The sequence below is a fragment of the Triturus cristatus genome, chromosome 8 (genome assembly GCF_964204655.1).
Source record: "Triturus cristatus chromosome 8, aTriCri1.1, whole genome shotgun sequence".
NCBI lineage: Eukaryota > Metazoa > Chordata > Amphibia > Caudata > Salamandridae > Triturus > Triturus cristatus.
In genome coordinates, this window is record NC_140591.1 from 1,274,455,110 (window position 1) to 1,274,474,114 (window position 19,005).

The 19,005-nt window shown below is 39.1% G+C and overlaps 1 protein-coding gene across 1 annotated transcript in view; it reads right to left on the reverse strand.

Moving 5' to 3' along the window:
- TBX19 (T-box transcription factor 19) overlaps positions 1 to 19,005 on the reverse strand; it is a 289,720-nt gene that overhangs the window by 207,496 nt on the left and 63,219 nt on the right. Inside the window, exon 2 of the mRNA XM_085620539.1 lies at positions 4,698 to 4,962. Coding sequence (XP_085476665.1) covers positions 4,698 to 4,958 — 261 coding nt within the window. The 5' untranslated portion in view covers positions 4,959 to 4,962. The remainder of the gene's footprint in view (positions 1 to 4,697; positions 4,963 to 19,005) is intronic.

The window sequence follows — 19,005 nt, forward strand, 5'->3', positions numbered from 1 at the left end:
AGGACAATATACAGGCCCTGACTTACCTCCCCCCACACTTCAAGGCCCCCTTTCTGGGCCAGAGACGTCTTTGGACTTTCAAGTGGAGAGGAAATTTCGATCCCCATTCTATTCCGTGAAGTCTTGAAAGTCCCCACCCCAGTTAATCTTTAGATTTGCTCAGCGAATGGATGCTGGGATGGCTCAGACCTTAAATTCTGGGAGCAAGGCCCTAAACTCTTTCTGCCTCCTGGCTGTCTGCAAGGCCAGGGCTGATAAAATTGAGAAAGTGAAACCTCTATTGGTAGAAATGCATTTTGTGGACCTGGCAGCACCCAAAATTGACTCCTTAATCCGGTAGACCTGAAAATAGGCAATAATAGTCCGTGGCCTTGTGCCCATCTTAGGGGTGCCTACGGGGACCCAATGGCCCATCGCTATTGAAAGATTCTGAGCGGGCAGCTCTGCGATTTCCCTTAGTAATTTAGCCAACCATTTTCCCATATCTTGTTGCGATGCCTCTGAACCCTCAGGGACTCCTACTATCTGTACACTGGACCAACAAGACCGGTTTTTCAGTGTCTTCACACTTTCTTGACAGGGATCTGATTTGTTGGTCCATTTTACTAATAATAGATTTCAAGTGTTTCTCAAAAAATCATGTGGCGAATTTCCATCTCTTGCTTAGTCATGAAGGTTGTAATTTTATTTAACTAAGGCTACCACCTTTTCTATTAATTTCTCCTGGTAGGGAGCTTGTTCAGTTAGAGTTTTCTTAACCATCCTAATCTCTGTTAGTATACACTTAAGCATCTGCCTAGAGGACCGGTCTCAAGAGAGTGAGGCGATTGAGCTATCTGAATCGGCTTGGCTCCCCAAGTCCAGGATCCCCCAAACTGAAGCTGTACCGAACCCTCTTGCTTGAATCGAACCTCTCTCCCACCTGAGCAGGAGCCCCTTCTAAACATCATCCACTGCTGACATCATTTAATTTTGTGATGTTGTTTGTTTTCCATTGAGCCTGGGATACTGTTAGACCTGCTGAGACCTTCCTTGGCCTGTGAGATGGAGGGGATGGCCTTATCAACAACAATTGAGTTAGAGCAATCAGGTCTGTCAGGTCTCAGCACCTCTAAATTCCCAGTCTTTCCCAAGCTCTCTGCACGTTAAGGCTGCATGCTTACATCTGTCAAGACCGCGTCAGGTTCTGGGATCTCCGGGATGTCCCCACAGTGCTGCCCAGCTTGGCTGTTTTAGCTGTATTGACCTATGCCGACCAATTCAATAGCTTTGATGGTTTCAATGGTTTACGCAAGTTTCTCTGTGGCTGGGAGGCCCTGATGGGGGGAGGGGGTTCCTTTTTCTTCTAGGGGGCAAGCTGTTCACCAGAGACAAAGAATTGGGGAGGTTACCACTGGGGTGCTGCCAAAAGCAATGGCAAGAGGAGAGGGAAAAGAGTGGAGCAAGCACCCAAATCTAACTTAGCTCTCTTATAAGGAAACTTAAACTCCATTTCGCCTCGGAGATGAATTACAAATGGCAGCATAGCAAATTATTGGCATCCATTTTCAGAGAGGTCTCTAGAAACGTCACTCCCCAAACCAGGGGCTGGCATTATCCCCACGTCTTTCTCTTTAGCACACCTCCAGCATACTGTCCAGCCGGCAGACGATGAGCCACTACCAGGACTGTGCACTGTGTCTGAAGCTAACAAGGAAGGTGTGGCCAAGGGAATGGTTGCAGCGTTAAATAAAGTACAGCTCTGCTCTGACCAGGCTCTCCTCCTCAATGCAGTTTTCATCCAGCCACGGGCATCCATCCCTTCTCCACAGGCTGCCACATTCTCATGGCTGCTGTGGCCCTTTCAGAATCACCTTCAGAGAGAAAGAAATAGAGCCAGACCCCCCTGATTGTACTGAGGTCTACAGCATCAGGGGAAAAGAATGCCAAAGCCAAAAGGCAGGTAAGTGCAAGGGGTGGCAGGTAATGACAGGAGCCCTGAGCTAGCCACCCTGCAACCTAGCTCCGTCTGCCATGTTGGCAGTCAGAGGTAGTGAGAGAAATTTAGAGAGATGCAAAATAAAGAGCTGTAAGGCCCAGAGAGGGCAGAATGAGAGGAAGTATAGAACAATGTGGCAGGTAAAGAGAGTAATGCGGCAGAGAGCAAGAGGGGAGTGAAGGGTAGAATACCAAATAAGGTGTAGCGGCAAAGATGGTGAAGTAGATATACTGAGGTGAGGCAGAGAGAGAGGAGATAGATGATGTTTATATAATTAGGGAGAGCAAGGAGGGTTATGTGGAGAAAGAGCTATTTGGTTGAGTGGGTGAGTTGAAATGGTGTAGAGGCACACTGTTTCCTCGTTTGCATGGGGGCGTGGGGAATGTCTCCTTGAGAAAAACACGGTGCTACATGTAAAACAGAAGAGGCCATGCAACCATCTGCTGCCCCTTCTGCAATACCAAAGTGCCCCAGAACACAAAATGTGGATGCACACACCTGTTTAGCTCCTGGGACACGTTTAATAATTTGCCTCCAGATGTATATTTAACTAAAAATAAAACCAGAACTGTCAGAAAAGACAGAGCAGAAGTTGATCAGAGACATGAAACCCTTTTGTTGAACCGTTGCAGTACCCCATTAATCTTTGGCAACATTTGTAAACCTTTTAATAATACCATTAGGCATTATTGTATTGTGTTATATTGTACTGAATATTGAAGTACAGTTTGGAAGCATAGACCCTTCACTGAATGCACTATTATTTATAAGAATACAGGCTCTAATTAACAGACATGTATTTAATCTGTCCTCATAGTTTCACCCACTGTTTGGAATACATTTCCGGCTTATATGGAATTTACAAAACTCCTATGGTGCAATCATGGAAAGTCTAAGGATGAGGAAAAAGTCCTTATGTGGCGTGTCCAAGATGTAAACAATGATCATATGCAAATATTATGCACATGTGATTTAGAGTGTATTTTTATTGTTTTTTCTGTGACAGGGAAAATATTTTTCCCTAGGAGAAACCAATTACCTCCACCTCCACATAATGTGATGGTCTTTTGTTATCTACCTCTAAGCACACTGACTCTTACACTTACAGTATTAGTTCTCCATGCATTTGCAGAGTAAAACACACAATGTAAACGGTTTGTGCATTTCCAAAAAGCTGTGACTTTACTCATGGGCACAAGAGCTTGTATGGCTATCCCCTACATAATACTACACTAGATCCCTCCCCTAATGCAGACTTAGGGCCTTATTATGACTTTGGAGGTCTCGAACCGGGGCTGCTATGCTGCAGTCTGTTCTGAGACCGCCACAGCCATTAAAGAACGCCCATCAGAGTGCAACTTTTTTTACTCTGTCTGGCGATTCTTTGGCAGTGCCACTGCGGAGAAAGGCACCACATGGGAGCGTCAAAGGCAGTTCCGACAGTCCATGCCCTGCAGGAACTGGGGGTGAATGCACACAAGGGGCACAACATGGGCTTCCTTGCATGTCCCCCTTGGCGCAGAGGCAACAGGGGGCCCTTTGTCCCCACCATACTTTTCATTGCTGTCGCACCACCATAAAAAGTGTGGAGGTGAGGAAACTCCTAATATGCTTGGCGGTGCTGCAACTGCACCGCCAGCATATTAGGGGCCTCAGATCACTGTGCCACCGCCAGTGATTGTGGATCCCTGGTGACAGCACCAGTCCCGTGGTGGTCCAACCCAAAACTCTTAATGCAGCAGACGGACCACCTGTCTGGTTGTCCACGGATGGCCACAAAGGGTTCAGCAGTCCACTGGACCGCCAAACTCGTAATAAGGACCATACTTTACTTATTGCGCCAAATCGATGTAACTTACCCATCAGTAAATGGAAATCAGCATGAATAAATGAAAAATCTAAAATCCTGATCTATAATTTACCATTGGGATTATACTGTATAGTATCAGTTATACGTATGCGTTGTAGGTTCGCAAACCCAACGTTTTGCATACCTAAGTGACAATTAGATGTGCAAAAGTTATTTTTGTGCAGGACGCTGGTCCATATGTGTTTTTGTAAAACAAAAAAGCTTGTGTATTCTTCCCTAAAACTCGCTTTCAGCCCTGCTTTCAATTTGCAGTGTCACCTGGTTTGGCACGTGCTCCGTGCATCAGCTGTTCTGCACACTCTGTCTTTCGCTTCAGCACGAACAAAAATTGTCCTCTGACATCCGCAACATGTTTTCCGTTCTCAGAGCGAAAGCTGCCTTCTTGCTTTTCCAAAGACCACGCCAATTCAAAACCATAATCGTAATTATCATAATTTGGAGCTAAACATGGTAATTATTTAATTTAGGAGCAGCTTTTGTTCGGGCATTATACTCCTGCCAACATTCCACTTAAGGCAACTGACGGGGAGTCGAATGAGTGCCTAATATCCACAACAATTTTGCCCCTCTAGGTCCATGTGAAACACAACATAAGATGGAGGCTGAAAAGGCCCCGGTGATTAAGTTAAACATTGCACTCTCTTCCTCAACATCAGGAAGTCCATTAAAATGTAAAAGTGCCAATTAAGAGCTGTTTATTCCTGTTTACATTTGGTCCTCTGGGAATAATTGTCTCCTGAGCCTGAAGAGGCCTTTAAAGATCGCTCTAATTACATAAATGCGCACTTGATATTTCTCTCAGTTCATAGTGTTTGTGACAGGGCGCAGGAGGAAAGAGCTTGGACGTACCTGCCCGCCTCCGTTGAGTTTGTTGGTGAGTTTGACTTTGCTGAAGGAAATCGAGGCTTTCATCCAATGGGCACCGAAGTTGGGGGAGTCGGGGTGGATATAGACGCAGCTGTGGCTCTGTGACTCGGGCTTGCCGGCGGGCACCCACTCCCCGTTGACGTACTTCCAGCGGTGGCTGTCTGCTGGGGCGAAGTCCAGCAGGAGGGAGTACATGGCGTTCGGATCTAAGCCCGACACGCTGATTTTTAAGACCGGAAACATGCGCCTGAAGAAGAGCGAAGAAATAAATGATGGTGAGACAAGTGAAGGCTGATATTTAAAAGCATTGGCAAATGCAACATGCCTCGCTTTACTGTGCAAACAAATGGAAAAGAAAATGTTGCATGTCTGCTTTTTATTCTTTACAACCATACCTATTGAATTAAGAAAACAAAGACGAAGAAGAACAATTAATATAAGGCAGTTTGAGTCAGTGTTGCAAGATGGGTTAGGCCAATTTTAAACTTTTGCTTTTTGGATTACCTAGTTTTGGACTTTTTACTAGGGCTGAGTCTCCCTGCATGTCGCACCGACAGTAATAACACTGTTAATTAACTGTGTGTGTTTACAACCAGTGTCCAACCTTTAAGATAAGGCTGCTGTGACACAGCTAGGGTAAGGGGCACTTGACTGGTCACACGTGAACACTTTGCACACGCATGTCCAACCTTTAAGATAAGGCTGCTGTGACACAGCTAGGGTAAGGGGCACTTGACTGGTCACACGTGAACACTTTGCACACACATGTGCACACATGTGCGGGCTGTGCGTGTGAAACCACCATCGTGCACAGCCCGGTAACTTCGCACAGGTAGACTGGTGCAGAGTATACTCTGCAGGGTTAGATATTGACCTGGGATAGGCCATATAATATTAGTTGGCACTCATAGGTAAAATCAGTGTGATTTACTGTATTGTCTGTAGTGACACTTTATTATGCACAAAAGACGGAAATCTGCCTTAGAGTGCAGTTTCCCTTCCCTTAGGCCTACAAAGTGCTGTGAGGTTTGAAACCGTGGTGGGAAAGGAGCGTCCAGTTCATATTCACAGATCCCAACACCTGCTGCTTCGTAGGAGGGCCCCCATAATGCCTCAGGAGAGGCTAATTTGCCTGATGGTAGATGGGGGCACCACCATCGAAACCGGAAAGTGTTGAAGGAGACTGTAGGAGTTACAGCAGCCCCTCAGTAATTTTTGAAAACTGACCCTACGTATGTTGGGTCAAGAAATCCATGACCCTTTAGGATTTTCTCACTTGTTTTAATGAACTCCCAAGGTTTTGCTTTATAGCTGGAAATGCAATCCTATATACACAGATTAATAGTAGGATGCACAATAAATAAATTTTTTTGGACTCTCACACAGAGACAAACCCAGTAAACGGTACATTGAGATCTAGTTATGCAAAAGTTAAACTCAGCCTACATTGGTGGTGTATTGATAAATTAATAAGCAACAGCACGCGTGTATTTAGACACAGAAACCTTCTTGCCACTTAAGTAAAGAAATACCATTGGTTGCAACACATTCTTTTAGCACACTGGTAATACAACACTTTGACCTTTACAACAGGTTGTTTACCTCACATTTGATGTTGTAATATATATATATATATATGTATATTTGAAAAGGTTTGCCATCTTGTGAGATTCACTCCCAGGAAGTAAGCAGACTCAGGAACTGAAATGTTAAAACACACTGACCAGCAGTTTAATGCGACGCGTTTCAGGCTTACGCCCTTCTTCAAAGCCAACTGCTCTCCAGGACGGCCAAACATTACTGCCAGCATTTTCCCTCCATTTATTCAAGTCACGCCCCAAGTGGGCCGGCAAATCACAGTGCCTGCAAAGCATGATGAGGCTGGTAGTTCCTTACCCATGTGGGTCTGTTTGTAGCCATCACTGATTTTCAAAGTTCTTTAACTGCTGGTCAGTGTGTTTTAACATTTCAGTTCCTGAGTCTGCTTACTTCCTGGGAGTGCATCTCACAAGATGGCAAACCTTTTTAAATAATTCGGCCCGCCTAGGTCGAGAGAAGCACCACCGCAAGATCCCAAGCGGGGCCGCCTGCTGTTTTATATTGACTGCGGGTGGAACAGGAGGAGCGTCCTGTAAAGAGAACTGTTTCCTTGTTTTAAAGCACCAGTTAAAGAACTTTGAAAATCAGTGATGGCTACAAACAGACCCACATGGGTAAGGAACTACCAGCCCCATCATGCTTTGCAGGCACTGTGATTTGCCGGCCCACTTGGGGCGTGACTTGAATAAATAGAGGGAAAATGCTGGCAGTAATGTTTGGCCGTCCTGGAGAGCAGTTGGCTTTGAAGAAGGGCGTAAGCCTGAAACGCGTCGCATTATACTGCAGGTCAGTGTGTTTTAACATTTCAGTTCCTGAGTCTGCTTACTTCCTGGGAGTGCAGCTCACAAGATGGCAAACCTTTTCAAATATATATATGTATTTATATATATATATATATATATATATATATATATATATCACAAACCGCAATGGTAGCAAACCGCTACCGTTAGCCCTCCCCCTACTCACTTGTGATGGTGGTCCGCAGCGAGGTGGCAAACCTGTACGTATTCCGACAACGCTGTAATTCCTCCTTTCCTGAATCCCCAGCAACCACGGACACCAATTGAGCTTCAATCCGGTCTTTTTAATGAGAGCAAATAGGCAAACAATTGTATTGTTTGCCTATTTGCTCTCATTAAAAAGACCGGATTGAAGCTCAATTGGTGTCCGTGGTTGCTGGGGATTCAGGAAAGGAGGAATTACAGCGTTGTCGGAATATATATATATATATATATATATATATATATATATATATATTCACTGAAAAAACCATGGGTTTCACACACGTTATAGTTAGGAATTAGCATTTAAAAAACCTTAGAAATTCAATGAAAAAACCAAAGGTTTCACACATGTTATAGTTAGCTGGACATTTCACTCGTAAAAAACCAATGAAATTCCCCCGTTATAGTTAGTTCAGCTAACTATAACTCGCGCGCCCGCAATGCACTGCTGATGACGTCACATATTACATTACTCATGACATGGTCAGTGACATCACTCATGACATCACTGATGACATCTCAAATGACATCACTGATGACATCATCCAGTGAATGTGTGTATTTCTGAAAATTAAATATGTTTTATATATGTATATCTCAAGGTCGATGGAAGAATAAATGGATATATAAGTGTCTAAATGGATGATTTGTTTTTGAAAAATTGATTGTGGAACTGACTGATTAAGTGTTTCATAGTGAATACATGGCTTACTGAGTAATGTTTAAATATGTAAATATCTGTATCAGTCTCTCACTTTGTGTATAAGTGGCTGCATGGGTTGGTGAGTAGCTACATGGGTGTCTATATAGGTTATTAGTTGTTTTTTTGAGTATCAGTCTGAGTGTCTGCATGGTTCGGTGGGGGGTATTACGTAGTGCATAGGTGCATGAATGAGTGATTCACTCTTTGTATGTGTTGAAGACAGCATGTGTGCAGGACTGTATGGGTGGATGAGTGTGTGTATGGGTGTGTTAGTGAGTGAATGACTGTCTCAATAGTGTCTTTATGAGTAACTACATGTCTTTTAAACTAGTATATGTGACTATTGGTGTATATAAGTGAGTATATGTGAGAGTGAGAGATTGAAAGAGTTCCTGTATGAATAAGTATGTGTTTCTATAAGTGACTGTTTAAAAGACTAAGTATGTGTAAGTTTCCGTAGAAGTAAGTGTGGTGGTGTGTGTATAACTGTATATGCAAATAAATGTATGTTTGATTCTTTATTAGCATGAGTGACTTTGTGTGTGAGTAACTCTATGGATGAGTGGCATTGTGTAACAGGATGTATAGGTGTATGAGTACATATGATGAGTGAGTACATGTATGAGTGACTGTATAGGACTGTTGGTGAATGAGTGGATGTGTATGTGGATCTTAGAATTACTGAACAGGTTGTTGTAACTGGTATTGGAATGTCCATTGTTTTGAACATTTTAGTCTCTATTTTTGAATGTGTGTATCAAAGGTTATATTAGGGTGAGAGGAGGTCTGCCACTCTATCACAAGGATGATGTCATCGGTGATGTCATCAGTGATGTCATTTGAGATGTCATCAGTGATGTCATGAGTGATGTCACTGACCATGTCATGAGTGATGTAATATGTGACGTCATCAGCAGTGCATTGCGGGCGCGCGAGTTATAGTTAGCTGAACTAACTATAACGGGAGAATTTCATTGGTTTTTTACGAGTGAAATGTCCAGCTAACTATAAAATGTGTGAAACCTTTGGTTTTTTCATTGAATTTCTAAGGTTTTTTAAATGCTAATTCCTAACTATAACGTGTGTGAAACCCATGGTTTTTTCAGTGAATTTGCAAGGTTTTTTAAATGCTAATTCTTATATTTACCTTTTTTTTTTTTTTTTTTTTGCAATGTTTTTTACATATTTTTATTTTAATTTTATAGCCTTTTTTAAAGACTATGGTTAAATTAAAAAAATTCTACAATATATTTTTTATTTTTGCCTTTTTTTTAAACTAAACATGTTACGCGGAAGTGAAGGGGCGTGCCTGTTTTGCGCATGCGCGCGTGCGCCTGTCTTTTTTACGCGCATGCGTACTTTTACCGTAAGCGCTCCGTAAGCGCACCGTAAGCGTAACGTACGCGCACGTTGGGTCATGTGATCAAGAAACAACACTTTTGATTGGTTTTTACTACTTTCAGTTCTAGAACTCTCCTACACCACACCCATTCCCCTCATTTCTGCTTGTGATCCCTTAGGAGAAGGAGCTGAGTTGTCTTTGTGATACGATGGCAGAACAGCAGACCTCTTTTGAGAGTGAGGCTAGCAGGACTACCATAAGGCAGAGAAGGAGGAAACAAAAGAGCTCTTTCATATGGGAGTATTTTTCTTTTCCAGAGGGCAAGAAAAAGGTAAATGCACCTTTAGTGACTTGTAAGCTTTGTGACCGTGTACTTTCAAGAGGGAATCCTAACAAGAAGTATTCCTTCGGGACTCACACTATGTTGAGACACCTTCATGATGTACACGGTAGGACATATGCTCGACATACTGGAGGAAACCCTTCAGTAAGTCAACCAAGCACATCCACAGCAGCTCAGCCTGGTCCATCATCTGCAGGGCCGAGTCCATCTTCGGCAGGTCAGCTGAGCCCTTCATCTGTGGGGGGAGCATCTCCTTTTTCTGGTCCTCTGGAAACTAACCATCGGTTTGCGAGGGTTACAATGCGGTGCGCCACTTGTTATGGTCTAATTTGTCATAGGGAGGCCAGTGTTGCCCTAGTTAACAATAAAATAGACCAGCACATTTGTCCTACCGACTAATATTCCCATTCTTTCTTTCCTCTGTCCCTGTACGAACACAACGGCTCTTTTAAGAGCCAACCTTACCTTTCAACTTTTTTTTATATATTTTTTTAAACTTTTTTTTGATTTTTTTTTTACCGTACGCGTACGGTACGCGTAATTTTCTTTTTTTTTTTTAAAAAAAAACACTAAAAATCAATTATCACATTACAAGGTCCTTGAGAGACTACAATGAAAAACTGAAAATGTGATTGTGGAGAAGTGGAAAAAAGGGACCATGACATTTCTGACTTACCATACCCACTCAAAAAATTATTTATTAATTAAAATATAATTTTAATTGCTATAAAAATGGTTCAAGTTTTCGAAAATTTTCTTTCTCAATCTGAAAAAAAAGAAAAAAGTATTAATATTTAATAAAACATTTTATAATACAGTACACATATTTACATATTTTCCAAAAACAATTTTTTGCCTTTTTTTTTGCTGTTTTCAGAATATATTGCATTTCACTATAAATCGTGAAAGCAATTGCATTCATCACTTAACAGCGGCCAAAAAAAAAATAACAATCTCAAAGATTGTTTAAAAAAAGCCCAGAATCTCTTCTCAGTTAAACATAACATTATCGAAATGCAAAATATTATTCATTAAAAATATCATCTAATAACAAAAACTATTTCTAAAAAATACCGTCTGACAATTTTCTTACAGAAGCATAATCTCAAAAATAATATATCTCAAATAAATCCACAATACATCTAGTTTCCTTTCTTTTAGGCCAAATGTTTATTTTTGAAATTATTTTTTGATTAAATTTCCAACGATAATCCAATAAAATTCCAAATTTAAATTGTACAGATGTTACCGATTCTCTCTAAAATTTTGGTTTCCGAAAGATTAATTAGGATTTAATTAAGTCCACAATACAATTGGATACCTTTCCTTTAGGCCAAATGGTAATTTTAAAAATCTTTTTTGATTAAATTTCCAACGGTAATCCAATAAAATACAAAAATTTAAATTGTACAGATGTTACCGATTCTCTCTAAAATGTTGTTTTCTGAAACATTAATTAAGAATTATATAAGTCCACAATACAATTGGTTACCTTTCCTTTAGGCCAAATGATAATTTTAAAAATCTTTAAATTTGAAAATTCCAATGGTAATCCAATAAAATGGTAAAATTGTTTTGTACAGATGTTGCCAATTCTCTCTAAAATTTAGGTTTCAGGAAGATTAGATAGGAATTTGCTAAATCAAACGGCAAACGTTGCTTAAAAACCAATTGACAATCATTACACATTGTCCAGCCTTTTTTACATTTTAGATAAACTGTGTAATGACCAGAAGTTACAGTAGGTCCATCATGGAAAATTATTGCAACTGTTACAAAAGTTTTTCCTGAAATTGATAATTGCTGTCCTGTAAACTTCTTTATTAAAGTATCCAATTTTGAACCATCAGCTCTACATCGTTGCATCATTAAAATTACATACTGTCCGTATTCCTTTAAAATTAACGTTGAAAACATGTCAGATTTACACTCACCGCATTCCATGCTATGATTAGCATCTTTAACTAATTTAGCAAAAGTGACTGTTTTACTCTCTGGCAATGTTAAATAAATAAACCTTTCAGAATCAACATTAGAGCCACATGTATTGAAACAGTTTTCACAACTATGTTCCCATTTATAAGAGAGACCAAACAAATTTTCAATGTGTACACCTTCTTCTTCCAGTACCTGAAGAAAATACAACAAGAATTCCTGTGCGTCTTGCTGTACATTTTGAGAAAACTGTGTACATCCTGAACATACATCTAAAAGTTTTCTAATTTCAGTAGCACTTTCTATTTGAGTTTTATCATTACTCAGCTTTTGAAAAAGGAGACTCAACTCAGAACAGAATCTTTTTCTCTGATTTACTATTATCTGCTCTTGCAAACTTTCCAGATAAAATGCAACATTCAGCACTACATTAGCGTAGCAGTTGACACCAGAGCTATTTTCAAAATGACATCCTACAACCTCATCTTCATTTTCCTTTTTCCTTTTGCTTGCAATTACATCACTCCTCTTTTTTTTCCTCCTCTCTACATCCTCATTACAGATATTCTCATTTCTCCTTTTACGAGAAACTACACGTTTCTCTAACACAGGATACTGACCTAAATGAGGAGCATAGGTTCTTCTTAATCTATTGTACTCCTTTACACAATTTGCATCAGCACTGACTTTTGAATCATCAAAGTCTATCATGAATAAACCAGATAATGTTTTCACTCGTGACAAAGCTACATAAGCCATACCTTCTTTGAACACAGTTGAACCAATGTTTACAAATGCACAATCTACAGTCAGTCCTTGAGACTTGTGAATAGTTACAGCATATGCTAGAGAAAACGGAAACTGTTTCCTTTGTACATACAAGTCTTTCACAAGCATAAAACGAACTGTACAACGACAAATGTCTATAACTTCTTCTATCTGATCGAATTTTATTTTTAAACATTCAATTCCATCTTTTTTCTGATAATTAATAAAACCCACAACTCTTCCCATAGCTCCATTAACTAAACCTTTTTCAACATCCAAATTTCTCCTTAAAAATACTCTACAGTTCATGCAAACATATAGATTTTTTTCTAATCCAGCAGTTTTGGAAATGTTCTTCTCTAGTGAATCCAATTTATTTTTCAGTTTGCCTGTTAATGTGATAGTAATTCTTCCATCCTGAATTTTGTCCACTGCTTCCAATTTCCTGATATCTTCCTTTTCCAATTTCAAAAGCTCCTCATTGAATATTGAGCATTCACGTAGAGTTGGCATTAAGCAGATGACACTTTTCTTTTCTGCAATGTTCTTGTATATCTTCTATGCAACTATTTCTTCCTTTGGAAATAAATTATGTAGCAACCGACTCTGTAATGCTTTTGTGCCAGCTTCAGTGAGTAGTCCAATTCTGATATCTTTCAGAATACTTCCATATTCTTCATCGTTTGCTTGTCTCATATTAGTAGTAAGTTCCTTGTACTCAAAGAAGGACCAAATATTTGCATTACCGATGCTTCCCAATGACTTCTTTGTGTCTTCATGTGTCACAGTATTAAACACTGGTTGTCCTTTAACTGGAGTAAGCTGTAGAAGATCCCCAAAAACTATGACATGTTTTCCACCAAATAACACGTCATAGTCTGTCCTTAGAGTTTGCTGCATTCTTAAATGCACAAAGGCAAGCATTAAGTTTGATACCATGCTCACCTCATCAATAATGAGAACTTGCATCTTCTTCAATACTCTTGAAACTTCCAAGCATGCTTCTCCAGTTAGCTTGTGGTATTGTATTTTGTTCTCATGCTCCACTGGTAACATTAGCAAACGATGTAAGGTGATTCCTTTTATGTTATATGCTGCTAACCCAGTTGGAGCAGTAACCACACAAGACAAAGTAGAATCCGTTTTTTGCTGTAGGTAGCTTCTGATGACTTTTATTAGGAAACTTTTTCCAGTTCCAGCTTGTCCGCTTACATACATCCTGATTGGATGAAATGATGTGCATGAGCACTCTTTTTTTTCATGTAGTAATCCGTGATCAATTTTGTTTCTGATTTCTTCATAAATTTGTTGCTGCTCTTCATTCAGTTGTCTTTCCAAATTTGGTAAGTCTATAAATTCTTCTTCAGCTTGATTCATAGCCGTTTCCACTTCATTCATGGCTATTGCAGCTTCATTTTCAACGATTGGTTGTCCTAGGGGATCTTGACTGAGTGTTCCCGAACTTTGGCTGTCTTGAGAACTGCCTCTAGCTACTTCAGCTGCAATTGTAGTTTCCTGTTCAATTTCTTCATTTAACATTTCCACATAAGTTGTGAATGTACTGCATTGTATGCTGTCTTTGCAAGCATTAAATGAATCTTCATAGCTTTGAAATTCTCCCAGTAGTTCGTCCTCTGTACGCCATGGTTTAAACAGCTGTAAAAGAGCCAAGTAGTAAAATTCCTTTTTGTCAGTAGTGTCGCAACTCAGCTTCCTGTGATTTATCAAACTTCCTTTTGTTTGCTTCACCAAACACCCTTCCTCACCAATGACTTTATATTTTCCATTGTTGATGTCTTCTGCGGCTTTCCGTGAATAAATGTAGTTCTGCAGCACTTCATAGAGACACATGTTCTCCAGATGATGACTTCTCTTGGGATAATATGTGTCCAACATGTTTGATTTGAAAATATCTGTACTTTCTGGGTCATTCTCGGCCAAATATTCAATTTCTCCAACAGATTTCAGTACCCGATTTCTCATTGCTGCAAGGCCTAAACTTGCCCAAATTATTCTTCTTGATTTCGAGTAGAGACTTGCAGAAGATAACCTATCTGAACATTCGTAGGATCCAATTTCTCGATGCGATAACATCTTTAAACTGAAACTGTACAGCTTCTTACTGACAGTCTTCTCGTGAGAAATCTCTTCCCACATTTCCTTCAATTCAGTTTTTTCTGATTTAGTAATGTAAGACGTTACATATCGAGCAACAGCAATGGAATTGTCAGCTACATACTGTATATCCATGTTAGCATTCCACATGGATAAAATGACTGGGTTGTAGTCATTTATATTTTTTGATTCTTCTTTTCTTTTAAGGTTGTAGGTATTCTTAGGTGATTTTCTTGTAATAGTATGTCTCACAGATGACATAAAACTGTTTACTCTTCCATTTGAAAGAACAGGTCTAGGAAATCCAAATCGACATTTAGTGTAGTATTTATCTTTGCTCTTGTATTTCCGGCGACAGTATTTTCCACACTGATGACTTTGGAAACGTAAAACTTGCTCCTTTAACTTTTTCTCTTCTGTGCTTTTTGGTATAGCACATGTTGCATATTCTTCAATGAAAGATAACACTGCTTCATCAGTATCTGTTCCAAACTTTGGGGCATCCTTGATCCACAACAGCATATGAATATGAGGAGCACCTCTTGCCTGGTACTCTTTTCTACAAAAGAAATCCTCTACTTCTCCAAGAGGTGGATTTTTTTTATTGCAGATGAAGGACATCATAGCCTCAAATCTATGATTGAAATATCTGCAAACATTAACCGGATCCAATGAGCACAGACTCCAGCTGTCTTGTATTCGATGTTTTTAATGTTTGAATTTGCCTCTCGTAGAAAATCCAGTAAATCATCCCAAGCGTACTCAGCACAGCTTAGAGTAAGGAACCATGTTGGTGTTCCTAAATTTCGTAACATGCATTTTAATTCACCATGGCGTCGGTACCAATATTCATTTGTCCCACGCTGACAAGCCATCAGATTGATCAGTTGTGTTTCCAAATGATCATCTCGGTGCTGCACTTTCTCCATAAAATCCTTAGCAGACACATTTTGTAAATGTACTCCACTTTTTAAAATGTGATTTACTGCATATGATAATGCAGACAAGTCGCTTTCAAATAAAAGATGGAATAAATAAGGAATACTTTGTCGAAATCTTGGATCTTCTGCATATAGTCTTGTAGTCCGATACTCAGAAGCTGGAATCTGTTCTGGACGTTCATCGTATCGTCCTCCTTTTCCTGTAGGAAACAGCTGGGGAAAACATCGAGCTTCCAAGCTCTCCTCCCATACACTTACAGGAGTTCCTTTTGCTTTCTTCATCTGAAACAGATCAATATTGTCTCCCATAACTTCTTTTGTATGAAGAGGATGTATGCTAAAATGTTCATAAACTTCTTCTTCCTTTGACTTGTCCACTTTTTCAATTTGTCCAGTTGGTGTTTCTGTGTCTTCTTGTAAATCTTCTTCTTCTTCTTCTATATAAATTGATTCATACCATTTGTTATTCCTTTTCAAATACAAATTTGCTCTTTGTACTTTCCGTACGTCTACCAGCTCCTGCCAAATCTTCTTATTCTTTGTAGGTACACCATTAACCAGAATAACTAATGGTTCAGTTTCCAAAGTATCTGCATTAATAGTTTCCATATTTTTTTTCAAATCCAAGGGCAAATACACCACTCTTCCTTTTAAACCTCTTACTAAATCTGAAGGAGGTAATTTACCAGTTTTTGGCTCCATACGCACTATGGTCTGGAACGGATGAACACATTGAATAAGTATAGACTCATGTATTTAATTCAGAAAGTTCGGCAGGAATAGCATCCAATTCTAAATTATTATGTACAGCTCTGGTCGGCATTCTATTTTCTTCTAATTTGTTGTAACAGTATTTACAAATACGCTGATCTTCACCCAATTCAAAACAATTTTCAAGAAATATATATGTGGCAAAATCCTTCCACTTATAATTATCTTCATTTTCACTTTTTCTGTAGAGATCAACATACCTGGTTTGTTTTCTATAATGAGTTCTGCGGCAACAAATACAAGTAATATTTGGTCTTTCATTAGAGATTATTGCAAATGTTGTTATGTGATCATTAAATGTCTTACTTACAGAGGGTTCTACATTCTCTTCCACTTCTTCCTCATTTACTGTGTCCTTTTCTGCACTGTCTTGTTCAGGACCAAAGTAACAAAACTGAATTTCATCAATAACCTTCTCTACATCTGATACCGATCCACGGAACAGAGCCCTATTCAATTCATCTAACTTTATTGCTGGACTTTTAGCAAAATACAACCGTCTCACAAACTTTCTCATTTCAGTATGATGAACAGCCAGCATCCTAAAATGATGAAAAACACTTTTACACACTTTTCTAGATAGACAAGCCAGAGAATGACCCTGCAAACCAGTATTCTCTCTCACTCTGCATGGATCTAGACTTTGAAGCACCTTAATCTTCTGTTTTACACTTTTTTTTACTATATTCTCTTAGAAACTCACGAAATTTATCAATAGATTCCTGACGCAGAGTGCAAATACTACTACAATTCCAAGTGTACACTGGGGCTTTAGGACGTCTCCCCATAGCCTCATCCGCCATCACTTGTACCTCATCTCTTGGAACCATTTTCTCCTTCTCCATTATACAACCATTTTTCACTTCGTAAGCACGACCTCTGGTGTCAACTGCATGCAGCAAACTATTACTTTGAAAATAACTCTCTTCATTAAAAAAAGGTTCACTACTTGAACTATGCATCCATTCTCCTAAAAACACTTTACAAAAGTTTGTTCTTTTCACTTCTCTTTTCCTTTTGGTTTGTGATTTCAGTACATTAACCATTTTATCTAATGTACGCATCCTATTCAAAATTAAAATGAATAGTTTCCTTTTTAATTCTAATGCCTTAGCTGCAATGGCTTCAATTTCTTTTTTTCTCTTATAAAATTTAGCCTTTTGCTTATATTTCTTCACATCCTTTATCAAATTGGACATAACTCTTCTCTGAAACATTTTTCTACGTATCTCTTTAAACGCTGTTTTTCTGTTTAAATTAATCTTTATTGTTTCTGAAGGTATATTTGCATTAACTAAATGCTCAATTTTTTCCTGTTCTTTTCTATTTAAAACATTCTTTCCAGTACAGACATTTTGTACATTTTTCCTTTTTTTGAAGATGTTCTTTAAAAAATCTTTTGTCTGCTTACCAGAAGACTTTCTCTTTTTCCCAACATGAGCATCTCCAGCTAACTTAGGTCCTCCAGTTGTCTTCAAATATAGTTTTTTTTGTGGTTTTTCCTTAGTCTGGATTTTGTAGGCATCTTAAATTTTGTTCACTGCTCTTCAGCAATACCTGAAAAAAACTAAAAAAAAAATTATTTATTTAATTTAAATATATTACATTTTTTATGATCTTTTCAAATCTTAAAATACTAAGTACCCCTTTCCTACAAGTGAAAATCACAATAACACCTTCACAAATTAAATATCTAAAAACAATTCCTGTGTGCACACAGAGTCATGGTTTGAAATTAGGCAAAAAACGAAATTTCTTTGCCAATTGGAAAGCACACTTCCTACTGCTTTTTTGGCAAGTGATAAGTACTTTTACAATCTGACACATTTCTAATCCACTTTTCAGATTCTCAAAAAAGCACATGTCCAAACAGCTTTTTCAGACCAGAAACATCTATAACCTGGGTGACTGACTACACTCCAGCAAGGGCAACCAGCCTTAGTGATGCTGAATGTATTTGCATTACTAACTGCAACCTCAAACCCCACTCGGTTGTGAATACTGTGCATGATTCCACAGGATAAGCAGCTGGCTGTGTGCTAAGAGTCTGCTTCTGCATTAAAAAAATAGTTCCCCCTTTCCTACTAATGCAACTGTAAAATTACCAGAGCAATACGCAATAAATCTCTGTCTGTAATTCCTCTTTGCACACAGAGTCATGTTTTCATATTAGTCAGAAAACGAAATTTCTTTGCCAATTTGAAAGCACACTTACTACTCTTTTTTTTGGCAAGTGATAAGTACTTTTACAATCTGACACATTTCTAATCCACTTTTCAGATTCTCAAAAAAGCACATGTCCAAACAGCTTTTTGAGACCAGCAACATGTGTAACCTGGGTGACTGACTACACTCCAGCAAGGGCAACCAGCCTTAGTGATGCTGAATGTATTTGCATTACTGACTGCAACCTCAAACCCCACTCGGTTGTGAATACTGTGCATGATTCCACAGGGTAAGCAGCTGGGTGTGTGCTAAGAGTCTGCTTCTGCATAAAAAAAAATAGTTCCCCCTTTCCTACTTATGCAACTGTAAAATTACCAGAGCAATACGCAATAAATCTCTGCCTGTAATTCCTCTTTGCACACAGAGTCATGTTTTCATATTAGTCAGAAAACGAAATTTCTTTGCCAATTTGAAAGCACACTTACTACTCTTTTTTTTGGCAAAAGATAAGTACTTTTACAATCTGACACATTTCTAATCCACTTTTCAGATTCTCAAAAAAGCACATGTCCAAACAGCTTTTTGAGACCAGCAACATGT